The following is a 19,116-nucleotide window of genomic DNA, read 5'->3' as shown; positions in this document are numbered from 1 at the left end:
ATATCTTATAGTAGAAAAAGGAGAATCACGTGAGGCAGAATTGCATTGACCGTAACTTAGGCGGATCAATCGATCCAATCGATCAAACGGCCGGCCGTTTGATATGGTTGAACCAGATCAACCACCTAAGTTAAAGCAGTAGAAGCATAAGTACTAGAACGCTAGTGTCACTATAGTAAATTAAATTATTTTGCCAAATTATGCTTCAACGAGCTTCAATTGGCCACAATTTATGCCTCAGGTTGTAGTGCATGTTTTGTGTCATCGGTTCGGTTTGACACTTGTAGTACCGGTACTTTGGCTGCCAGGTCGAAGTAATCTACATGTTAGTCACGCGAACAGTAACGACATTAGCAATCTTATACTTTTGAATCAACTGTTAAAACAGCCCAATGCAATTCTGCCTTTTGTAGTTCCGCCTTTCGTGTTTCTGCCTATTGTATCGTTCCGCCGTTCGTTCATTCTGTATTTCGCCTTATGTGCTTTCCGCCTTTCGTGCTTCCAGCTTTCGTAGGACACCTTTCTTTACCTTCCTTCACATTTTGATTTACCACAAACGGGTCAAATGATTGCAAGGTTTCTTATTGATTCGTTTCATTGACGCTGTTTCTGGGATACTTCGGAAATTCAAAAAGTTGAAGAATCTAATGTGCTACTGTCTAGGAAATATTTGAAAAAAATAATTATCAGGCGGCGAACCCGAGCAAATCTTTAAATAAATTGATTTATATATTTTACAAATAAATTATGCTATTCTTCAAATTGATAAAAAAAAACAAATAATTATTTTAAAAAAAAAACTCGAATTGATTCACAGTTCCTATAGACCACCAGCATACGGATAAGAAGTGATAATTCCTCTACAATTTCGTTTTTCACTTGACGGCCTTCGAGGTAATGGCGTGTCTCGAACGAACAGATACAGCAAATATTGCACGTAGAATCCAGGCCTCCGCGGTAGACAGGCAAAGAACCGTCTCACTCGAAACGTGTACGTGCCCTGGTAGTCTCCCTTCACTTGGGAAAGCTCACTCGCCAGACGAACATTCCATTCCTTTAGTAGTTGGCAGTCCGTTTCATATGTTTCGATTTGGCTGGGTGAAAAATGATAAGGGAATAACGCATAAATGATTGATTGGATTGCGGTTCAATACAATACAATAAAATGCAAACCTGTTGGCATCATCCAGCTTTATCCGATAGTGTTCCAAGCGGGCTTCATAGACTTTGTTGATTTTTGTTTGATCGGTCAGGGACTTCTCGTAATCAAGCTCGAAATTCTTGAAATTATCTTCAAGGTTATCAATCTGCGAAAAAGAAAAAGTTGTTGCAACAGAATAGTGTAAGCTAATAAGATATAGCACGATAATGCACTTGTCACAATCGAAATTTCATTCAACAGAATCCATGCAGGTCAATGAAAAATGAGAACCAAATTCCCAATTATGAATCATTCAGCCAACACACCTCCATTCATCACTTACAGGACTGAACGAAGGTGTGCATGTATTTTCCCATCAGAGCCACCAGACAGCAGCTTCAATTATCTTCACAACTGACTGGCATGCATAAATTATCCAACATGTATCAGCCGCCTACACAGTCACAAACACATCCGGCCCATAGTGAATGCCGGAAACCCGCCTTTCCACCCTTACCCCACATCGCAATGGAAGCAATCGTACAGGGAAAGCGCGCAAACTTTTCCCATCAAGCGGTCAAGTTCAATGCCGAACCAGTTTCAGGAAAAATCGATATGTTTCCTTCCAGCGTCGTACCTCCAATCCTTGTTCCCCATCCTTGGTTGCATGCAATGAATGGTACATGCATTCCGTGAAGCAGGATGGCTTTTCAGAATTTTGCATTCCTGGAAACGTCGTTCGGTGCAGAATTTGAAAACATTTCTCGGAAGGTGGATGCTCATTGTTTTCGCAAAATAAGTTCCAAGAAAGCTTAAATCATTGTTCTAGAAAGTTATGTAATTGAACGCTAAAGAAAATCCAATCTTCATCTTGATATACAAAGTAGCTATATGGGACAGGTAGTTACACGCGGGAAAACCAATTTTCTTACCTGCCAACATGTTGCCACTTACCAATTCAAATCTCTTGCAATAGTTCAACAGATTCTTACCGTGTAGATCAAGTCGTGGTAACTGGGCACGAAAAAGAAGTTGTAAAGCAGAATTAGTACGATAAAAAACCATCGTCAAATTGCGTACCACTTCTCCCCTTAGTAACGAAGCATGGAAAACTAAAAACGTATCAATTATCTTGTCATAAGACAAGTTAGTACTATTCCATTTAATTCCACCACTTTACAAATCCCTAAGCGAAAAATCAAAGCAATTCAATTAAAATAAAGGCCTTCATACCAAATACGCACACCAAATGTATTCAGTTTTAAACTTTCTCTTCAATAATGTTAAGTTCAGTTCGCATGCATGCTTAAACTTTCTAAAATTCAGTTTATTGAGACACTTGATGTGTCGTTTTTTTTTTCATTTAAAGGAAGGATTTTAAAAAGAAGGAACAACCGATCAGTCTTGCAAAAATAATTTTGATTTTATAATGATCTGCGCCATGACTAATGAAATCAACTGCAACCATGCGCCTCCACACTCTATCAACCTTTTTTCCTTCCCAAAGGATTCAGCCGTCGATAAATGACTCATCGTTGAAACATTCCGCAGAGTCAAGACAGCATTCTCACGCCGATTTTCGCGCCCTCCGAGGATTCTTTTGCTTCCTCGCATTGCTCCACCCGCCGCCGCCAGGAAAATCGAACATTTCGTTTTGTTGTGACTTTTCCCCATTTACCTTCAAAGACGGCATCGCAGCAGGTTGCGTTGACATCATACTCGTCGGCGATTGGCTGTTTTTATCGCGTGGCGCGTCGTAAACATCGCACAGCAAACGAAAGCTTCCCGAAGTGGCAACCAACACAAGCGATTCATTCATAGCGAGCTCTGTTTAATTCGGTTTGAATAGTATTAGAGATTGTGAGTAGTAGACAAAATAAGTTGAGACCGTCAATGCCGATGTTATTCTGATGGTTTTAGTACCTTTTTTTTAATAAAAAAAATCAATATCGAACATGTTCAGTAGGTAAATAAAAATTTAAGTAAGACTAATATGTATTATAATAAAAAATAACAAAGTATTATGTAACTTTCAACTAGAATTCATATCATACAACTGTTTGTGACTATTGCGCCATCGAGTGTCTGCTCAGTACAAGTCTACTGCCAACCACATTATATTACGGAAGTGTACATAATCATAACAAGAAAAGGATAACAGAAAAACTAGAGGACACACTTGCTTCATTCTAGGATTCCAAGAATCGAGCCTCTGACTAACAAAATGTGCTGCTCGCATCGTAGATTTTCACATGCTTCAAAATCAATACCAGCGAGCACAGGATGGCAGTTGGCTGGCAAGGCATCTCACCATCCGCCCCCGGAAAGGAAAGCAACATAGGATGATTCATATTGTTCAAATTCCTTCCTCCCAGTAGGGGACATCTGTACAGTGAAAATGTATAACGGTCAGCCTTCTGGTCGCCGGATTTTCGAATGTAAATGAGTCACATTCTAGGATCCAAATGAATAACTTTTGGTCTAGAAAGGTATTTCGTTTTATGGTTCAACTTACTTAGGGACTCTACTCAGTCTATTACACGGCAGTTGATCTAGCCTATGCCGTCGGAGAGTTCTCCTACAAAATTTGATCCTGATTTTCTTCAATCGTTACGCATTTTCCTCTGCAACTCGGATATTATACGCTACGTGCCTTACTCTCGACCTTGTGCCGTGTATCTCCCTTCGAAATGGCTTAAGCCTTGGACATTCTTGAACCATGTACCGTTTTGACCCAAATCCCGTATATGACTAATATTCCGTACACTGGCGTTTTAGCGCCCTAAAACTTTCATTGGTTTTCCGCACTGAGGATCAAGATTACAAACGAACTCAAGCTCCTGTGGAGAAAATTACACGAATAAAGTCAAAGCGGACATTTAAAAGCGAGTGTTCGGAATATTAGTCAAAACGGTACCCTGGCGTCTCTTCGTCGTTCTCATGCTCCGGGCACTACGATGAAGAAGTGTGATCGATCCGATGTAAAAACATCCTAAAGTAGCAATGACCCATCAGGAACTACATCAGATGAAAGATTACGTCGGCAGGTTTGGATTGAACCGGTGGATCCACCTTTTTTTCGTTTCTGTGCCGCTCCTTCTGCCACCATACAATTAGACAGATTTCCACCATCATCGCTACGTTTCTGGCGTCACTCAATATCAATACTGAAAACACTCAATATTTTCCGCAAGAATGATGAAGATTGGGATCATCCTGCCGATAAACATACCGCCTGTCGATTCTTGTGGCCATCACCACTGTACAGTGGGAATAAAAGGACCCGTAGCGGTAGTTATTTAGATGCCGCTATTTTGAAGGTCCGGAAAAGATATTGATATTGGTGATATTTTGGAAAAGGCCCATTTTGCCCAATTTTTCCCCAAACACCATAAAAGCGAATTAATCAACGGAAAATCTTATTTGTCTCTCCCGGGGAGGATTCAAATATTATTCAAGTGTTGATAGAATATTGGTGAAATGGATTGTATTGAGTTTTGTACGTGACGTATTTCAAAATTAGCCTATTTTGCCCGACTCTCCCCTACACTCATGAATTAGTTTTAAAAAAGTTGCTGGAAAGTGATTTCTCTCCTTTAAAATGATCTTTGCTATATAGTACTATAGTACAAATCTTTTCAATATACATGAATATTCTGATCATTTCGAGATTACAGATTTACGAAAAGGGTCCATTTTGCCCCATTTTCCCCAGAATACTTCTAAAAGCGAATTATTCAACGGAAAATCCTTTTTTGTTGCTTTCGAAGATGTCTCAAATATGAGTAATTGAATTCTGTGCGTGACATAACGCAAAATATACCTATTTTGCTCGATTCTCCCCTGAACTCAGTCCCGCGAAGGAATTCCTCCATAAGTTCTGTAACCTTTCTTGAAGTTTACAAGGCTGAAATGCCATTTCAGGTGATTGTTTTGCCACACCATTATTGGATTATTGTTAACAGTAAATGTAAATATTCACACAAGAACATTTTTCTTATATACATATAAATACAACCCCCCCCCCCCCCTCCCATCGAATTTCGATAAATTGAATTACAATTTTTATAATTGCGGTAACCGGATTGGGATTGATCATCACGCTGAATTTAAAAAAAAATGGAATTCTAGCAGCACGGCAAAAAGAGTTCATGTGCCGTCAAGTGAGAGTTCTCTCAATACGGTGAACCAATAGGAGGTAGGGAAAGTTCGAAATTCGAATATAGCTAGGAAGCACGCCTGGGGATATGTTCACTGCTCGCAACTATCATCGGACGGCGCCAAACTAATACCATCTAGCAATATGCCCACGAGTTGGTATCATTCGATAGACCATGCGATTGGATCCTCTGACCCTATATAAGTCCCATCGATCCACATGGAAGGGCTCGATTAGATCCTGGATAGTGTGCCAAACGGTGTTTTATTTCGGCAGTGAAAGTTTAATTTTTTCAAACGTTATTGCCTTTGGCAAAGTGATTTAGTTCTTAGACTATTACAGTTTGCGAATTCGTTAATAATCGCGACTGGTAAGGCTACTAGTTAGCCCCGGTTCTCCTTACCGTCAACGTAGAGACCGGTACAGTCAAACCTCCATGAGTCGATGTTCTATGACTCGATATCGACTCATGGAAGCAAATTATTCCATATCAAAAAATATTTTCTGGGTTACTGTGATGGTCCCTCCAAAGAGCTTTCCAAAGATTTCCTATTCCACATCTCGATATTTCCATGAGTCGATGGTCCCTTCAATATCGACTCATGGAGGTTTGACTGTAGTTAAAGTGAGAGGTCGCAACAGGTCGAAGAGTTTAAGTCGGTACAGTGATTGATTGTGAATATACCGACCTAGTGTGCATGGTGCCGCGGTTAAATTCCTCTCGAAGACACTATTCAGTGGTCTGCCGAAGGTCGTCCGTCAACAAACGACCCCAACGTAAAGTCCTCCAGGCGGAGGTGAAAGTAAAGCCTTCCCGAATTAGTGGAACAGTGAGCCGAAGAGCAGCATTTCCCCGGCAGTTCTAGTGCCGAAAGTTGTCTCCGGCCGGTTGTGAACCGGCGCCATTGCCAACCAAGTGGACCTCGTGGTGGCGATATCACGTGCAGCAGCATCAACGAGCTAAAGTGAGTCCGTTCCCTATTAACAGTGCCTAGAATTTCCAAATAAAAATAACCTAGTATCAAAATGATAAATTTCTAGTTCATTATTCACTTCTTATAGAGTACTTATAGAGTTCTTATAGGAGTACTACAAAGAAATTCCTCAGAAAGTTCCTCAAACGAATTATCCAGATGTGCCTTAAAGGAATTCCTCCGAAGTTCCTCAAATGAATTCTTTCGGAAGTTCCTCAAAGCAATTACTCCGGAAGTTCCTCAAAGGAATTCCTCCGGAAGTTCTGCAAAAAAATTCCTTCGGAAGTTTCTCAAAGGAATTCCTTCGGAAGTTCCTCAAAGGAATTCCTCCAGAAGTTACTCAAATCGATTCCTCTGTAGGTTCCTCAAAGCAATTACTCCGCAAGTTTTTAAAAGGAACTCCTTTGGAAGTTCTACTAAGGAATTCGTCTGGAAGGTCTTCAAATGAATTCTTCCAAAAGCTCCTTAAAAGAATTTCTCCGGAGGTTCTACAATAGAATTCCTCAGAAAGTTCTGCAAAAGAATTCCTTTGGTAGTTCCTCAAAGTTCCGCAAGTACTCTGAAAATTCATCAAAGGAATTCCTCCGGAAATTCTACAAAGGAATTCTTTTGGGAGCTCTACAAAGGAATTCTTCTGGAAGTTCCTGTTACGTTCCTGCACATGACCAACTGGAGCAGTTATGGGTTCGTGTTTCTACTGCTTCGAACGATGTTTGTATTGGTGTGATATATATACCACCAGAATACGCTACTGATCCTCACTACATTGAGCAGCATATTGAGTGTGCCAGTCACGTTGCGGGCTCACTTGGGCTGCATGATTCCCACCTTATACTTGGTGACTATAATCAGCCTGGACTCGTATGGAAAAATGTCCCTAACAATTTCCTATACCCCGACCCTTGTGAATCATCTTTCAATAGATCCAACTCAGCGCTGATTGACGGTATGTCGGTGCTTGATATGAACCAACTTAACCCAGTTATCAATCATAGTGATCGTATACTGGACCTGGTTTTCTGCTATGAGAAAGATGCTTGCCAGTGTAGCATTACTGAAGCCGATGAGCCACTGGTTGCTATGGATGCATTCCATCCTGCTCTCCTAGTATCACTTAACTGTCCGCAGAAGATACCCTTTATAGATACCATGGAACTTTCTCAGTTCAATTTTCGTAAAACTGATTTCTCCGCATTAAACCGTGCCATTTTAGAAAAAGACTGGACACCACTGTATACTGCTGAAAATGTGAACGATGCTGTGAGAATCCTCACTGATACGCTTCTCGAGTTGTTTCGGGTCTATGCTCCTGCAACTCGTCGTACTCAAGGTCAACCTTGGTCGAACCAACGCCTGAGAATATTAAAACGTAAACGTGCTAAAGCCTTACGGCACTATTCTGCCAATCGGAATATAGTTACAAAACAAGAGTTTCAGGTCGCTAGTAATAGATATAAGAACTATAACCGACTACTATATTCATATTATGTGCGACGAAGACAAAATGATTTGAAGCGTAATCCCAAGCGCTTCTGGACATTTGTGAATGAAAAGCATAAAGTAAATGGTTTTCCCTCCGTTATGTCCTATGGTACTGAAGCAGCATCATCTTCTGCGGAGATATGCAATCTATTTGCAAGCCATCGTAGCCGCTCTTCGTAATGTCCCAGAAGGACTACTAGGAATGCAGAACATTGTTTTCACTGAAGCGAATATTTGTGATGCTATCACCAAACTGAAAACATCTTGCCAACCAGGACCAGATGGTATACCACCCATTGTTTTCAAAAAATGTGCCTTGGCACTCTGCGCTCCTCTATCTGCTATTTGCAATCAATCTATGGCACAATCAGTAATTCCCAGATACATGGAAGAAATCCATCCTCATCCCAGTTTTCAAAAAAGGCAACCGTGGCAATGTGAACAACTATCGCGGTATCACATCTTTATGTGCAGGATCAAAGTTACTTGAAATTCTGGTTCACAAAATACTGTTTCATGAAGTAAGGAATTATATTTCAAATGATCAACATGGCTTCTTTGCTGGTCGATCAACAGTCACTAACCTCACAGAATTTACATCGTTCTGCTTACGTAATATGGAATACGGGTGTCAAGTAGACACTATATACACTGATCTGAAAGCTGCATTCGATCGTGTTGACCACAATCTTCTCCTTGCGAAGATCCAGCGGATGGGTGCTGCGCCAAAATTTGTCAACTGGTTAAAATCATACCTAATTAATCGACGTCTGTCTGTGAAGATTGGTGGAGCTCAGTCCAATTCCTTCTCGAATTTTTCCGGTGTTCCTCAGGGCAGCAACCTAGGCCCTTTGCTGTTTTCCTTGTTCATCAATGATGTTTGCGCTGTTCTCCCTAGAGGCTGCCGACTTCTGTATGCAGATGATCTTAAAATATATATCGTTATAAAGTCCCTCGAAGATTGTTTGAAACTCCAGAAACTTGTTGATGCCTTTGCAGAATGGTGTGGAATCAACGAGATGTTAATCAGTACTAAAAATGCTCGGTTATATCTTTCACCCGTAAAAAGAACCCAATCAAGTGGAACTATGATATTGAAGGTGAAATAGTCGCGAGAGAATCAGTAGTTAAGGATCTTGGCGTTCAACTAGACACAAAACTGTCTTTTCGAGAGCATTACTCGTATGTTATTGCGAAAGCTAATCGAAATCTGGGATTTATCTTCAGAATATCAAATGAATTCAAGGATCCGTACTGCTTGCGAGCATTGTATTTCTCGCTAGTGCGGTCTGTACTTGAATATGCTGCTGTCGTGTGGAGCCCTTATTCTGAAAGCTGGACTTCGAGAATAGAAGCCGTCCAATCTCGTTTTGTTCGTTATGCGTTGAGGTATCTTCCTTGGCGTGACCCTTTCAACTTACCATCATACCGGGGTCGCTGCCGTTTGCTTGCAATGGACACATTAATCAGGAGACGTCAGGTGGAAAGAATTCTGTTTATACAAAAAGTGATCAATACATCATTTATTCAATTTGCTAGCTTAAATCAACATACATGTTATTCCTCCTAACTTTTTAAGATTGGACTATAGACGCACTGGCTATGGTCAGAACGAGCCAATACGTATAATGTGTTGTATGTTTAATAGTGTTTACAGTTTATTTGATTTTTCTATAAGCACAAGTAATTTCAGACTACGATTGTTGCAATCTAATGCATTTGCCTAGCTTAAGTTTTATTCATGTAGACAATGATGTCAGATGAATGTACCAATTAATAAATAAATAAATAAATAAAAAGAATTCCTCTGGAACTTCCGGAGGAATCCGTTTAGAGAACTTCCGGACGAATTCCTTTGTAGAACTTCCGAAGGAATTCCTTTAAAGAACTTACGGACAAATTCATTTGTAGAATTTCCGGAGGAAATTTATTTGAGGTACTTCCGGAGCAATTTCTGATAAGTGATAAGTGATAAGTGAAAAGTGAAAAGTGGAAAGTGAAAAGAACGTGATAAGTGATTGGTGATTAGCAATAAGTGATAAATAATTAGTCATAAGTAATTAGTGATTAGTAATTAGTGATTAGTGATAAGTAATAAGTAATTAGTGATTAGTGATTCGTGATTAATGATGAGTTAATGAGTTAGTTAGATGTTAAGTGAAAAGTGAAAAGAACGTGATAAGTGATTAGCAATAGGTGATAAGTAATTAGTGATTAGTGATTAGTGATTAGTGTTTAGTAATGAGTGACTTAGTGACTTGTAATTAGTGATTAGTGATTAATGATTAGTGGTTAGTGATTAGTGATTATTGATTAGGGTTTGGTGATTAGTAATTAGTGATTAATGATTAGTAATAAGCAGAGATGCATCCTGAACAGAACATGAGCCAAGAGCGCGCCTTGGTGTTCTTAGTTTTGAACTCTGAACACAGTTCAGTGTGCACTGGGTTGGTACGCAAGCAAAACGATCATGGTAACTAAGATTCCTTAGATTTGGAACTATGCAAAAACATACGAGCATGCTTGATTTCTATCCGTTAGATGCCCACGTGTTCCGTTACTAGCCGAAAAATGTGTAGCAAACCGTCGCTTGAATTTGTTTTCCTAGGATACAAGTTGCTAAGTTAGGTCAGTGCTCTTGAACAGTGTGCAGTGTTCAGAATGTTTTGAACACGAACACGCGTTCTCGTGTTCAGATGCATCTCTGGTAATAAGTGATTAGTGATTAGTGATTAGTGATAAGTAATTGGTGATTAGTGATTTGTGATAAGTAATTAGTGATTAGTGATTCGTGATTAGTTATGAGTGATGTTAAGTGAAAAGTGAAAAGAACGTGATAAGTGATTAGTGATTAGCAATAAGTGATAAGTAATTAGTGATTAGTGATTAGTGTTTAGTGATGAGTGACTTAATGACTTGTAATTAGTGATTAGTGATTAATGATTAGTGATTAGTGATACGTAATTGAGTTATAGTGATGAGTGATTAGTGATTAGCGATTAGTGATTAGTGATGAGTGATGATAAGTGAAAAGTGAAAAGAACGTGATAAGTGAATATTGATTAGCGATAAGTGATAACTAGTGATTAGTGATTAGTAATTACTGATTAGTGATGAGTGACTTAGTGACTTATAATTAGTGATTAGTGATTAATGATTAGTGTTTGGTGATTAGTAATTAGTGATGAATGATTAGTGATGAGTGATAAGTAATTAGTGATTAGTGATTAGTGATTAGCGATTAGTGATTAGTGATTAGTGATTAGTGTTTAGTGATAAGTGATTAGTGATAATAATTAGTGATGATTAATTAGTGATTAGTGATTAGTGATTAGTGATTAGTGAAAAGTAATTAGTGATTAGTGATTAGTGATTAGTGATTAGTGATTAGTGATTAGTGATTAGTGATTAGTGATTAGTGATTAGTGATAAGTAATTAGTGATTAGTGATTAGTGATAAGTGATTAGTGATTTGTGTTTAGTAATGAGTGACTTAGTGACTTGTAATTAGTGATAAGTGATTAGTGATTAATGATTAGTGATTAGTGATTAGTGATTAGTGTTTGGTGATTAGTAATAAGTGACAAATGATTAGTGATTAGTGTTTAGTGATACAGTGAACTCTCCCTTACTCGATATTGAAGGGACCATCGAGTTAGGGAGGTATCAAGATAGGGAACACATTTATATTTGGCCGAATGCCGTTTATCCGAACAGTTAAAATTTGTTTTCTTAATTAGTGAAGTGAGAAGAGAGATGTTCGAAGTGAATGTTGAACAGCGAGAACTGAGAAGTGAGAAATGAGCTATTTTAAAATGAGTACAGAGTAGTGAGAAGTGAGTACTGAAGAATGGAAGTGAGTGTTGAGCAGTGAGATGTGTGCAGTAACATGTGAGTAGTAGAAAGTGAGAAATGAGAAGTGAGAAGAAAGTGGGGAGAAGTGAGTTGTGATAGTTGCGAAATGAGAAGAAGTATGTGAGTAGTGAGAAAAAGAGAAAAAAAGGAATTAGAAGGAGAGAGGATAATTATGAGGTGAGAAGCGAGATGTTAAGTAGTGAGAAGTGAGAGGAGAGATATAAGACAGTAGAAGGAAGAGAAAAAAAGAAAGAAGGAAAAAGAAAGAATATCGTTTTTCATTTCTTGTTCCTCGGTCCTCACTTCTAACTTCTGATTACTCCCTTCTCATAACTGACTTCTCACTCCTAATTTCTCACTTTTCACTTCTCACTACTTACTTCTTACTTCTCTCTTCGCACATTTGGCTTCTCATTTCCCTTTTCCCACAACTCACTTCTCACTTTGTACTTGGCACTTTGCACTTCTCACTATTAATTTCTCACCTCTTACTTCCCACATCTCATTTTTCACTTCTTACTTCTCACTTATAACTTCTTATATCTCTTATATCTTCTGACTTCTCATTTCTCATTCATCACTTTTCACTTCTCACTATTCGCTTCGATCTTCGTACTCTAAACTTCTCACTTCTCACCTCTCATTTCTCACTTCCCACTACTCACCACTCACTTCTTACTTCTCATTTCTCACTTTACTTTTCACACTTTGAATTTCTCACTTCTCACTTTTAACTTTTCATTTCTCACTATTAATTTCTCACTTCTCACTTCGCGCATCTCACTTTTCACTTCGCACATCTTACTTCTGACTTCGCACATATCACTTCTCATTTTTCACTTTTCACTTCTCACATATAACTTCTTATATCTTACTTCTGGCTTCTCATTTCTCACTTATCACATTCCACTTCTACCTTCTGACTTTTCACTTCCAACTTCTAACTTTTCACTTCTCACTTCTCTCTTCATACTTTTCACTTCTCATAACACTCTTCGCACTTCTTACTATGTATTTTCTACTTCCCACTACTTATTTCTCACTTCTTACTTCAAACTTCTCATCTCTCATTTCTCACTTCTCACTTTTAATTTCTTATTCCTAACTTTACCTCTCTCACTTTTCATATCTCACGTCTCATATCTCACTTCTCATTCTTCACTTCTAACTTCTTATTTCGCATATCTCATTTCTCACTTCTCGCTTATCACTTTTCACTTCTAACTATGTCGTGCATGTACTTTTTCTGACAACATCGAGTAAGCGAGGTGAAAATGCTTTGTAAAATTACTTCGACTTGTTAGATTCAAGTTAGATAGATTCAATTCACTATGTTAGATTCAAGGGACTTTGAATTTCATCGAGTTAGAGAAAATATCGAGTTACAGAATATCGAGTTAGGGAGAGTTCACTGTAAGTGATTAGTGATAAGTAATTTTTCGCACTGAGTGTAGGACAGCACTGAGTACAGGCAGTGCAAGTGAAGGCAGTGGAGGAGATGACTACGTCAGTTCAGCGGACAATGGAAAAAAGTTAAGGTTGCCATCCAAAGCAGCTGGTAGGGATGGTATCGGAGATGAGCTCATCAAGATGGGCTTGGAAAAGCTGGCCACTTGCCTGCATAAACTGATAGTCAGAATCTGGAAAACTGAACAACTACCGGAGGAAAGGAAGGAAGGGGTTATATCTACAAGAAAGACAACAATCTGGAGTGTGAGAACTTTCGAGCGATCACCCAGACCACCTTCCGTCGTCTGTCACCATTAGTGAATGATTTCATGGGAAGTTATCCTAACGCCCCATCTGTTCATTGATTTCAAGGCGCCATACAGTCAAACCTCCATGAGTCGATGTTCTATGACTCGATATCGACTCATGGAAGCAAATTATTCCATATCAAAAAATATTTTCTGGGTTACTGTGATGGTCCCTCCAAAGAGCTTTCCAAAGATTTCCTATTCCACATCTCGATATTTCCATGAGTCGATGGTCCCTTCAATATCGACTCATGGAGGTTTGACTGTACGACAGTACCCAAGTAACAATTTCCATGCTTCTTGGATTTATCTAATTCTTATTGCGGACTTATGACAGCAATCACCAAGCTAATTGCTCAGTTTTATTGACGCTCTTATTGCTATCAATAAAGCTCTCATAAATCTGTTGAAAAATGCTCCAAACGTCAAATGCCTATTGACCATATGAATAGATCTATGGTTGTGTGAATAGATCTATGGTTGTGTTGAGCGTAATAAATCCAATTTTCAACGCTTGAATAAAGCTTCAATTTTTGGTCATAATGTGGTCAAATGAATTACCCCCATAAGAATATTTGCATTGCGAAGAGTTTATGACGGTGTTTAATAAAAGCAAAATTTCACATATTATGAGTAACTGCCATGTCACTCATTTTAGTGTAACCGAAGGCTGACGATTTCTGATAAGTTAATTTCACACAGTAAGAGAGCAGTCGGCAATCGGACATAACCTCAATTATATTAAGAAAATTATTTTGAGCTTTTCAGTGGAATGTCTTCACTTGTCATAAGACGAGTTTGTACCATCCCGTCGAGTCAAGTACGAGACACTGAAGACGACCTTACTGTTGAGGTCGAAATACGTATCTGTCAAGGTACAATCAAGTGGTGGAATTAAAAGGGATGGTACAAACTCGTCTTATGACAAGTGACTCAATTATATGTTGTCAAGATGATGTTCAATGCCATCGAAACAAGAGGAAAAACCTACGAAGAAGTATGATTCCTTGATCGCAGGGTCACTAGCCGACCGTCTAAACTTTTTTCTTTTTGTGAGAAGCTAATGTAGTCCCTTAAAGCGATTGCTATGCCTCTTCGAGTGTAGTCGACTTTGCTGATTACTACGTATCCTGCGAGATTCTACTGTTCGTTCTCGACCTGTAGGATGAATTTGATACCGAGATCCACTATTCGTGCAAATGATTATTTTGGTGTCGTTCGTAATCGTGTTAATATTGATAGTGGCAATATTGTAGCTGGAAAGATCCATTTTTAGTGCAAGTTTTCTGGGTTGTTTGTGTATGTGTCAGCATCGAGACTCATTTTCTTGAGATATGATCGTCTGAGGGTCCGGCTACTGCTATACAAAGTAGAGGATTCGTCGGCTTCGTGTCCATCGCTTCGTAGGAAGGCATCTGAACGAGTTGGCTGTCGATGTAGTGAAGTTGATCCTGTGGTGGCCCACATCTTGAAATTAGGTTGTATTTTTGAAAATTCTAACAGCGAGAAGACATCTTGTGTCAGGCAAGATCGAAGGAGCCCATTGCAATGCATTGTAAGACACGCAGCTTTGCTCGTCGGTGATTGTGATTATGAAAGGTAAATAACATACCTATCATTCTTGCGACTCGAATGCTGTTTGATCATCTTTCGAAGAAGGTTCTTTCCTTTCTATGTCTGGCCTCGGAAAGACAGTACTTCTCCAAAATGAGAGAGAAAATCTGTGATTGTTTGATTCTGTACATGTTCGATTGTACTGCCTGACGTCAAATCATTCGCCTTTTATCCACATGCGGATTGGTTAGCTCTTTTTGTGAACTCATCATTTGCCCGGGATCGCAAGGACGTGTACTCGCGATGCGGAACAGACCCGATGTTGCCTTGAAATTATTTGACTTGAAATAAAACTTTTTTGTATAATCTGTGATCGACTTTCAAATATTAAGCTTCTGTAAAACATCAGAAGATTTCCAACTCTAAAACATCGCAGACCGGACCGAGATTCAAATTCGTCATCTTCGAATTGGCAATCCTACGCCGTTGCTGGCATAGCCGACTGGAGACAGCGTCTGTACCATTTAGAAATTAAGCGTCAACTCTTCAGCTCAATCAGACCAGCCGCAATAAATGATTCCATTCGTATTTAGAGATGTCGTAAATCAATCGATTACTTCGATTATCGATTAATTTTAGATCGACTACTTTCCAACGATTAATCGATTCAATAATCGACAGGAATCGAGAGTAATCGATTAGTTACTAATCGATTAATCGGGATTTTATGACAACTCTTATATGATTACTTCGATAAATCGTTCTATCATTATGATAATCGATTAATTTTGAATCGATTACTACTCAACAATGAATCGATTCAGTAATCGTCAAGAATCGATAGTAATCGATTAGTTACTAATCGATTAATCGAGATTTTACGACATCTCTATTCGTATTACTGAAATTATTCAGGCAGATTGTCATTGTCCAAAACACCACGAATATAATTGTTTTCCACTAGGCTGACTTTGTTCTTACATAGCGCCTGAGATTTAACCTTTATTTAATTGGATTAATCACCATTACTTGGTATGCAGTTTTTTTTATTGATTTTAAAGGTCAACAATTAGTTGTTAGAGTCACGTAAGGACCTAACACAAATCCTGTCCATATTACCCCATGAGTCAATATAACAGAAAATCGTCTCATATTGCAACTATTTTTCAATAAACATTGATTGATTTTGGCTAACTAAACATTTAAAGCATATACTCCAAAGCAATTTGAAGGTATTGCGTCCTGTCCCTTAAGCTCATTTATTATTCAGATGCAATGCTCGCCATGCCCATTAGCTTCATTTATGCTAATTTAAAATCAATGTAAGCCATCATCTGACCATCAGGCACAGTATTGTGGAAATTCTTGGCGCCAACAGCGTTCTGAATCATACGCGTGGAACTTGTTTCCCAACCGTAGCCACCCGCTCCCGACCCAGCATGAGTTAATATGCATTTGCCATCGGGAAACTTGCCGCCACGTGCGTATCACTAGACTAGACCTTCCGAATCCCCAAACACGAGCAACATACCTGTTTCAGCAGTTCCCTCTTCTCTGACGTCAACTGCACGCAACTTTCTTCCTGCTCTTTCAACTGGTACTCCAAGCTGTGCCATTTGACGATCGATGATGCCAGTTCCTCCTCGACGTGAGTCAGCTGTGACTGGAGCTTGTCTTTGATCTGGATCGACTCTTCCAGCTTCGACATCTTGTCCAGATGTGCCGTCTTCTCGTCCAGCAGCTTTTTCTCCAGGCTATCGACCTTCGCCTTGAGTGTGCGGATCTCGTTTCGCGCGAATTCGTGGTTTTTGCACTCATTTTGATAAAGAGACCGAAGTGTTTCCAATTGATTGCGGTACTTAATTGACTATTTAAAAATAAATACGAATATTTATTTTTACAAAATAACTAATCACTTAACAGCCAACTTACAGTACTGTCTTTCTGGCTGAGTTGCGTGTTCAAACGGTCGTTTTTGCGCTTGGCTGCTCTCCAGCACTTCAGCAGCATCTTGAATCCGGTCTCGAAGAATAGTTTGCTCGTGTTGCTCACCATTCGGGTTGTCCCGTCGTCGGCCAGTGCGGTAGTAGACTGGGACAAACTCCCTGTGGGCTGCGCACCGTGCTGCTGTTGGCTCTGCTTGGAAGGCGATCCCATTTCAATCATGGTCAGTGCTTTTTCCATTGGAAATTTACGTCCAGGGGTTTGCTTATTGACAAGAGATTCGGATAAAACTGGCTCCGGAAAGAGTTGCTTTTGGGCGGGTCGAATTGGTTTTCTAACGGTGAATTTGCTAACTGTTTTTGGAAGCGTTTGTTTCGAACTATTGTTCAAAAACAATTGTAGTAAGTGAAGGATTTTTAATTAATCTGGCACAAAACTTACAGATTAGACGTTGACTGAGCAGCTTTGATTTTTGGGGCCTTCTCGGAAGAAGTGCGCCGTCCAGCAACGCGGTTTACCAAAGCAGCATGATCGCTGTTGGAGCGGTTAATTCGAGATGTCTGTAGCTTCTCCATTTTGCGCTAAATGACAAGTAGTCGGCGTACCTACTGCGATCAAGGGGTTCTAATTATAATAATTATTAAATACTAACAGACCCGACGAACTTCGTTTCACCAGGTTTTGCCTAAAATTAATTTATTCTCTGCTTAGTTCTCGAGTCATGCAGAAATTTCTGTTTCATTTATATGGGAGCCCCCCTTTCCAAAGGAGGGAGGGGTCTCTAATCATCTTAGAAACCTTCCCCGGCCCCAAAAACCTCTCCATACCATTTTTACGCCGATCGGTTCAGTAGTTTCGGAATCTATATTCAAACAAACAGAAATTCATTTTTATGTATATAGATAGGACTATAGAGGCCAAGGTTTATACCAAATTATACTCTTGAAAGCGGAATTTATTTTTTCGGGAATTTGGTCCACAGGTTTTGTCTCCAAGTTGGGTGGGATTGACGAAATTTCGACATGAAATATAAAAGATTCGGCCTTATTTAAATACGTAGGAATCGGAATCAGTCGGAAAATTTTCTCTAGGTGCGAACAACGCTAACAGCACATATCATATAGGCACTTTTGCCGTGGAATGTGATCCTTCCATAATTTTGAAACAACAGCGAACCTAGCGGAGGAAATCAAGCTAAGCTTTACTGCACAACGAGCATGAGACAGAGCAGCTGGGCATGCTTTTCTGTCTCTTTCTTTTGCCTAGGATTTACGGGAGCGCCGTTCGTCGTTTGTTGATACACTAATAGTTCACTTTGAAACATATAGTATGTTCTATCACGCCTATCTGTTTTGTGTCAAAAGCCTTTTCAAATTATAAGCATCAACGATGTATTTTAAGTGATACCAAATTAAATTATAACAAGATGAGCTTTTACCAAAATCAATTATAAAGCTTTTTATTTAAAAATAGTATTTCTTCATATTTAATAATTAAACTCCACTATTTCCACCTCTATATTACTACACTAGTAATCTACAAAAAATCAAGATATCACCTCAGAATGCAAGTTCGGATTGTTTTCTATCGTTCTGAGGTGATAAACAACAAGAAAATCCGCTGCTTGTCGCTTTTATATAAAAGAGGTGAAGTCGATGAAGAGAATTCTCTCTTGCGACATTCGCTCTTATTCCAGATAGAGCTTGATTTGGAGCATGCAAATTAACGTAACATTTAATTGATCTCACTATTCTTCTTAATCTAAATATAATTAAACGGTGCTTGCTTGTAAAATTCAATGAAATTTAATTGAATATCGAATGTTAATTCATTTGATGGGATAAGCTGCAATTTTACACGTCGTTCAATTTTCAAAATTATTTGCTGTGTAGTTAGAACGCTTTGGATTGCTAAATGTTGCGGACGGAAAAGAGGGGGCTGCCCAAAGGCGTTTTCATTCCATTGAAAATGTAGGCAATTAACCTTTGGATGCATTAACCACACTAAGTCGAATCAAACAGTCGGAATCGCGAAAGCATCATTTTAATTTAAGTTTAAAAGTGAAAATTTAAAGTTATCGTACCGTCGTCGGGGTTGCATGACAATGAGTCAAATTGGGGTCAGAATGGGCCACTGTTTTAACTACCTATAATGCTTGTAGAATTGATTTTGAGTATCTAAGGGCAATAAAACTGAATTATAAGAGACCTTTTTAAACGATTTTGTTATCCGACCTCCAGACTGTCGGTG

At 39.1% G+C, this 19,116-nt stretch overlaps 1 protein-coding gene across 1 annotated transcript; it reads right to left on the bottom strand.

The window, feature by feature from the left end:
* Window positions 1-724: 724 nt before the first annotated feature.
* On the bottom strand, window positions 725-17,469 carry LOC134213869 (uncharacterized). The gene is made up of 5 exons (XM_062693298.1): window positions 17,308-17,469; window positions 16,855-17,245; window positions 16,454-16,789; window positions 1,174-1,307; window positions 725-1,094 (listed from the first exon to the last, which is right to left on the bottom strand). Exons 1-5 carry the CDS (start codon window positions 17,439-17,441, stop codon window positions 821-823), a joined length of 1,269 nt encoding a protein of 422 aa, XP_062549282.1. The 5' UTR covers window positions 17,442-17,469; the 3' UTR covers window positions 725-820.
* Between the last annotated feature and the right edge of the window lie 1,647 nt (window positions 17,470-19,116).

Source organism: Armigeres subalbatus, chromosome 2 (assembly GCF_024139115.2).
Source record: "Armigeres subalbatus isolate Guangzhou_Male chromosome 2, GZ_Asu_2, whole genome shotgun sequence".
Classification (NCBI taxonomy): domain Eukaryota; kingdom Metazoa; phylum Arthropoda; class Insecta; order Diptera; family Culicidae; genus Armigeres; species Armigeres subalbatus.
This window is presented reverse-complemented; position numbering and strand designations above follow the sequence as displayed.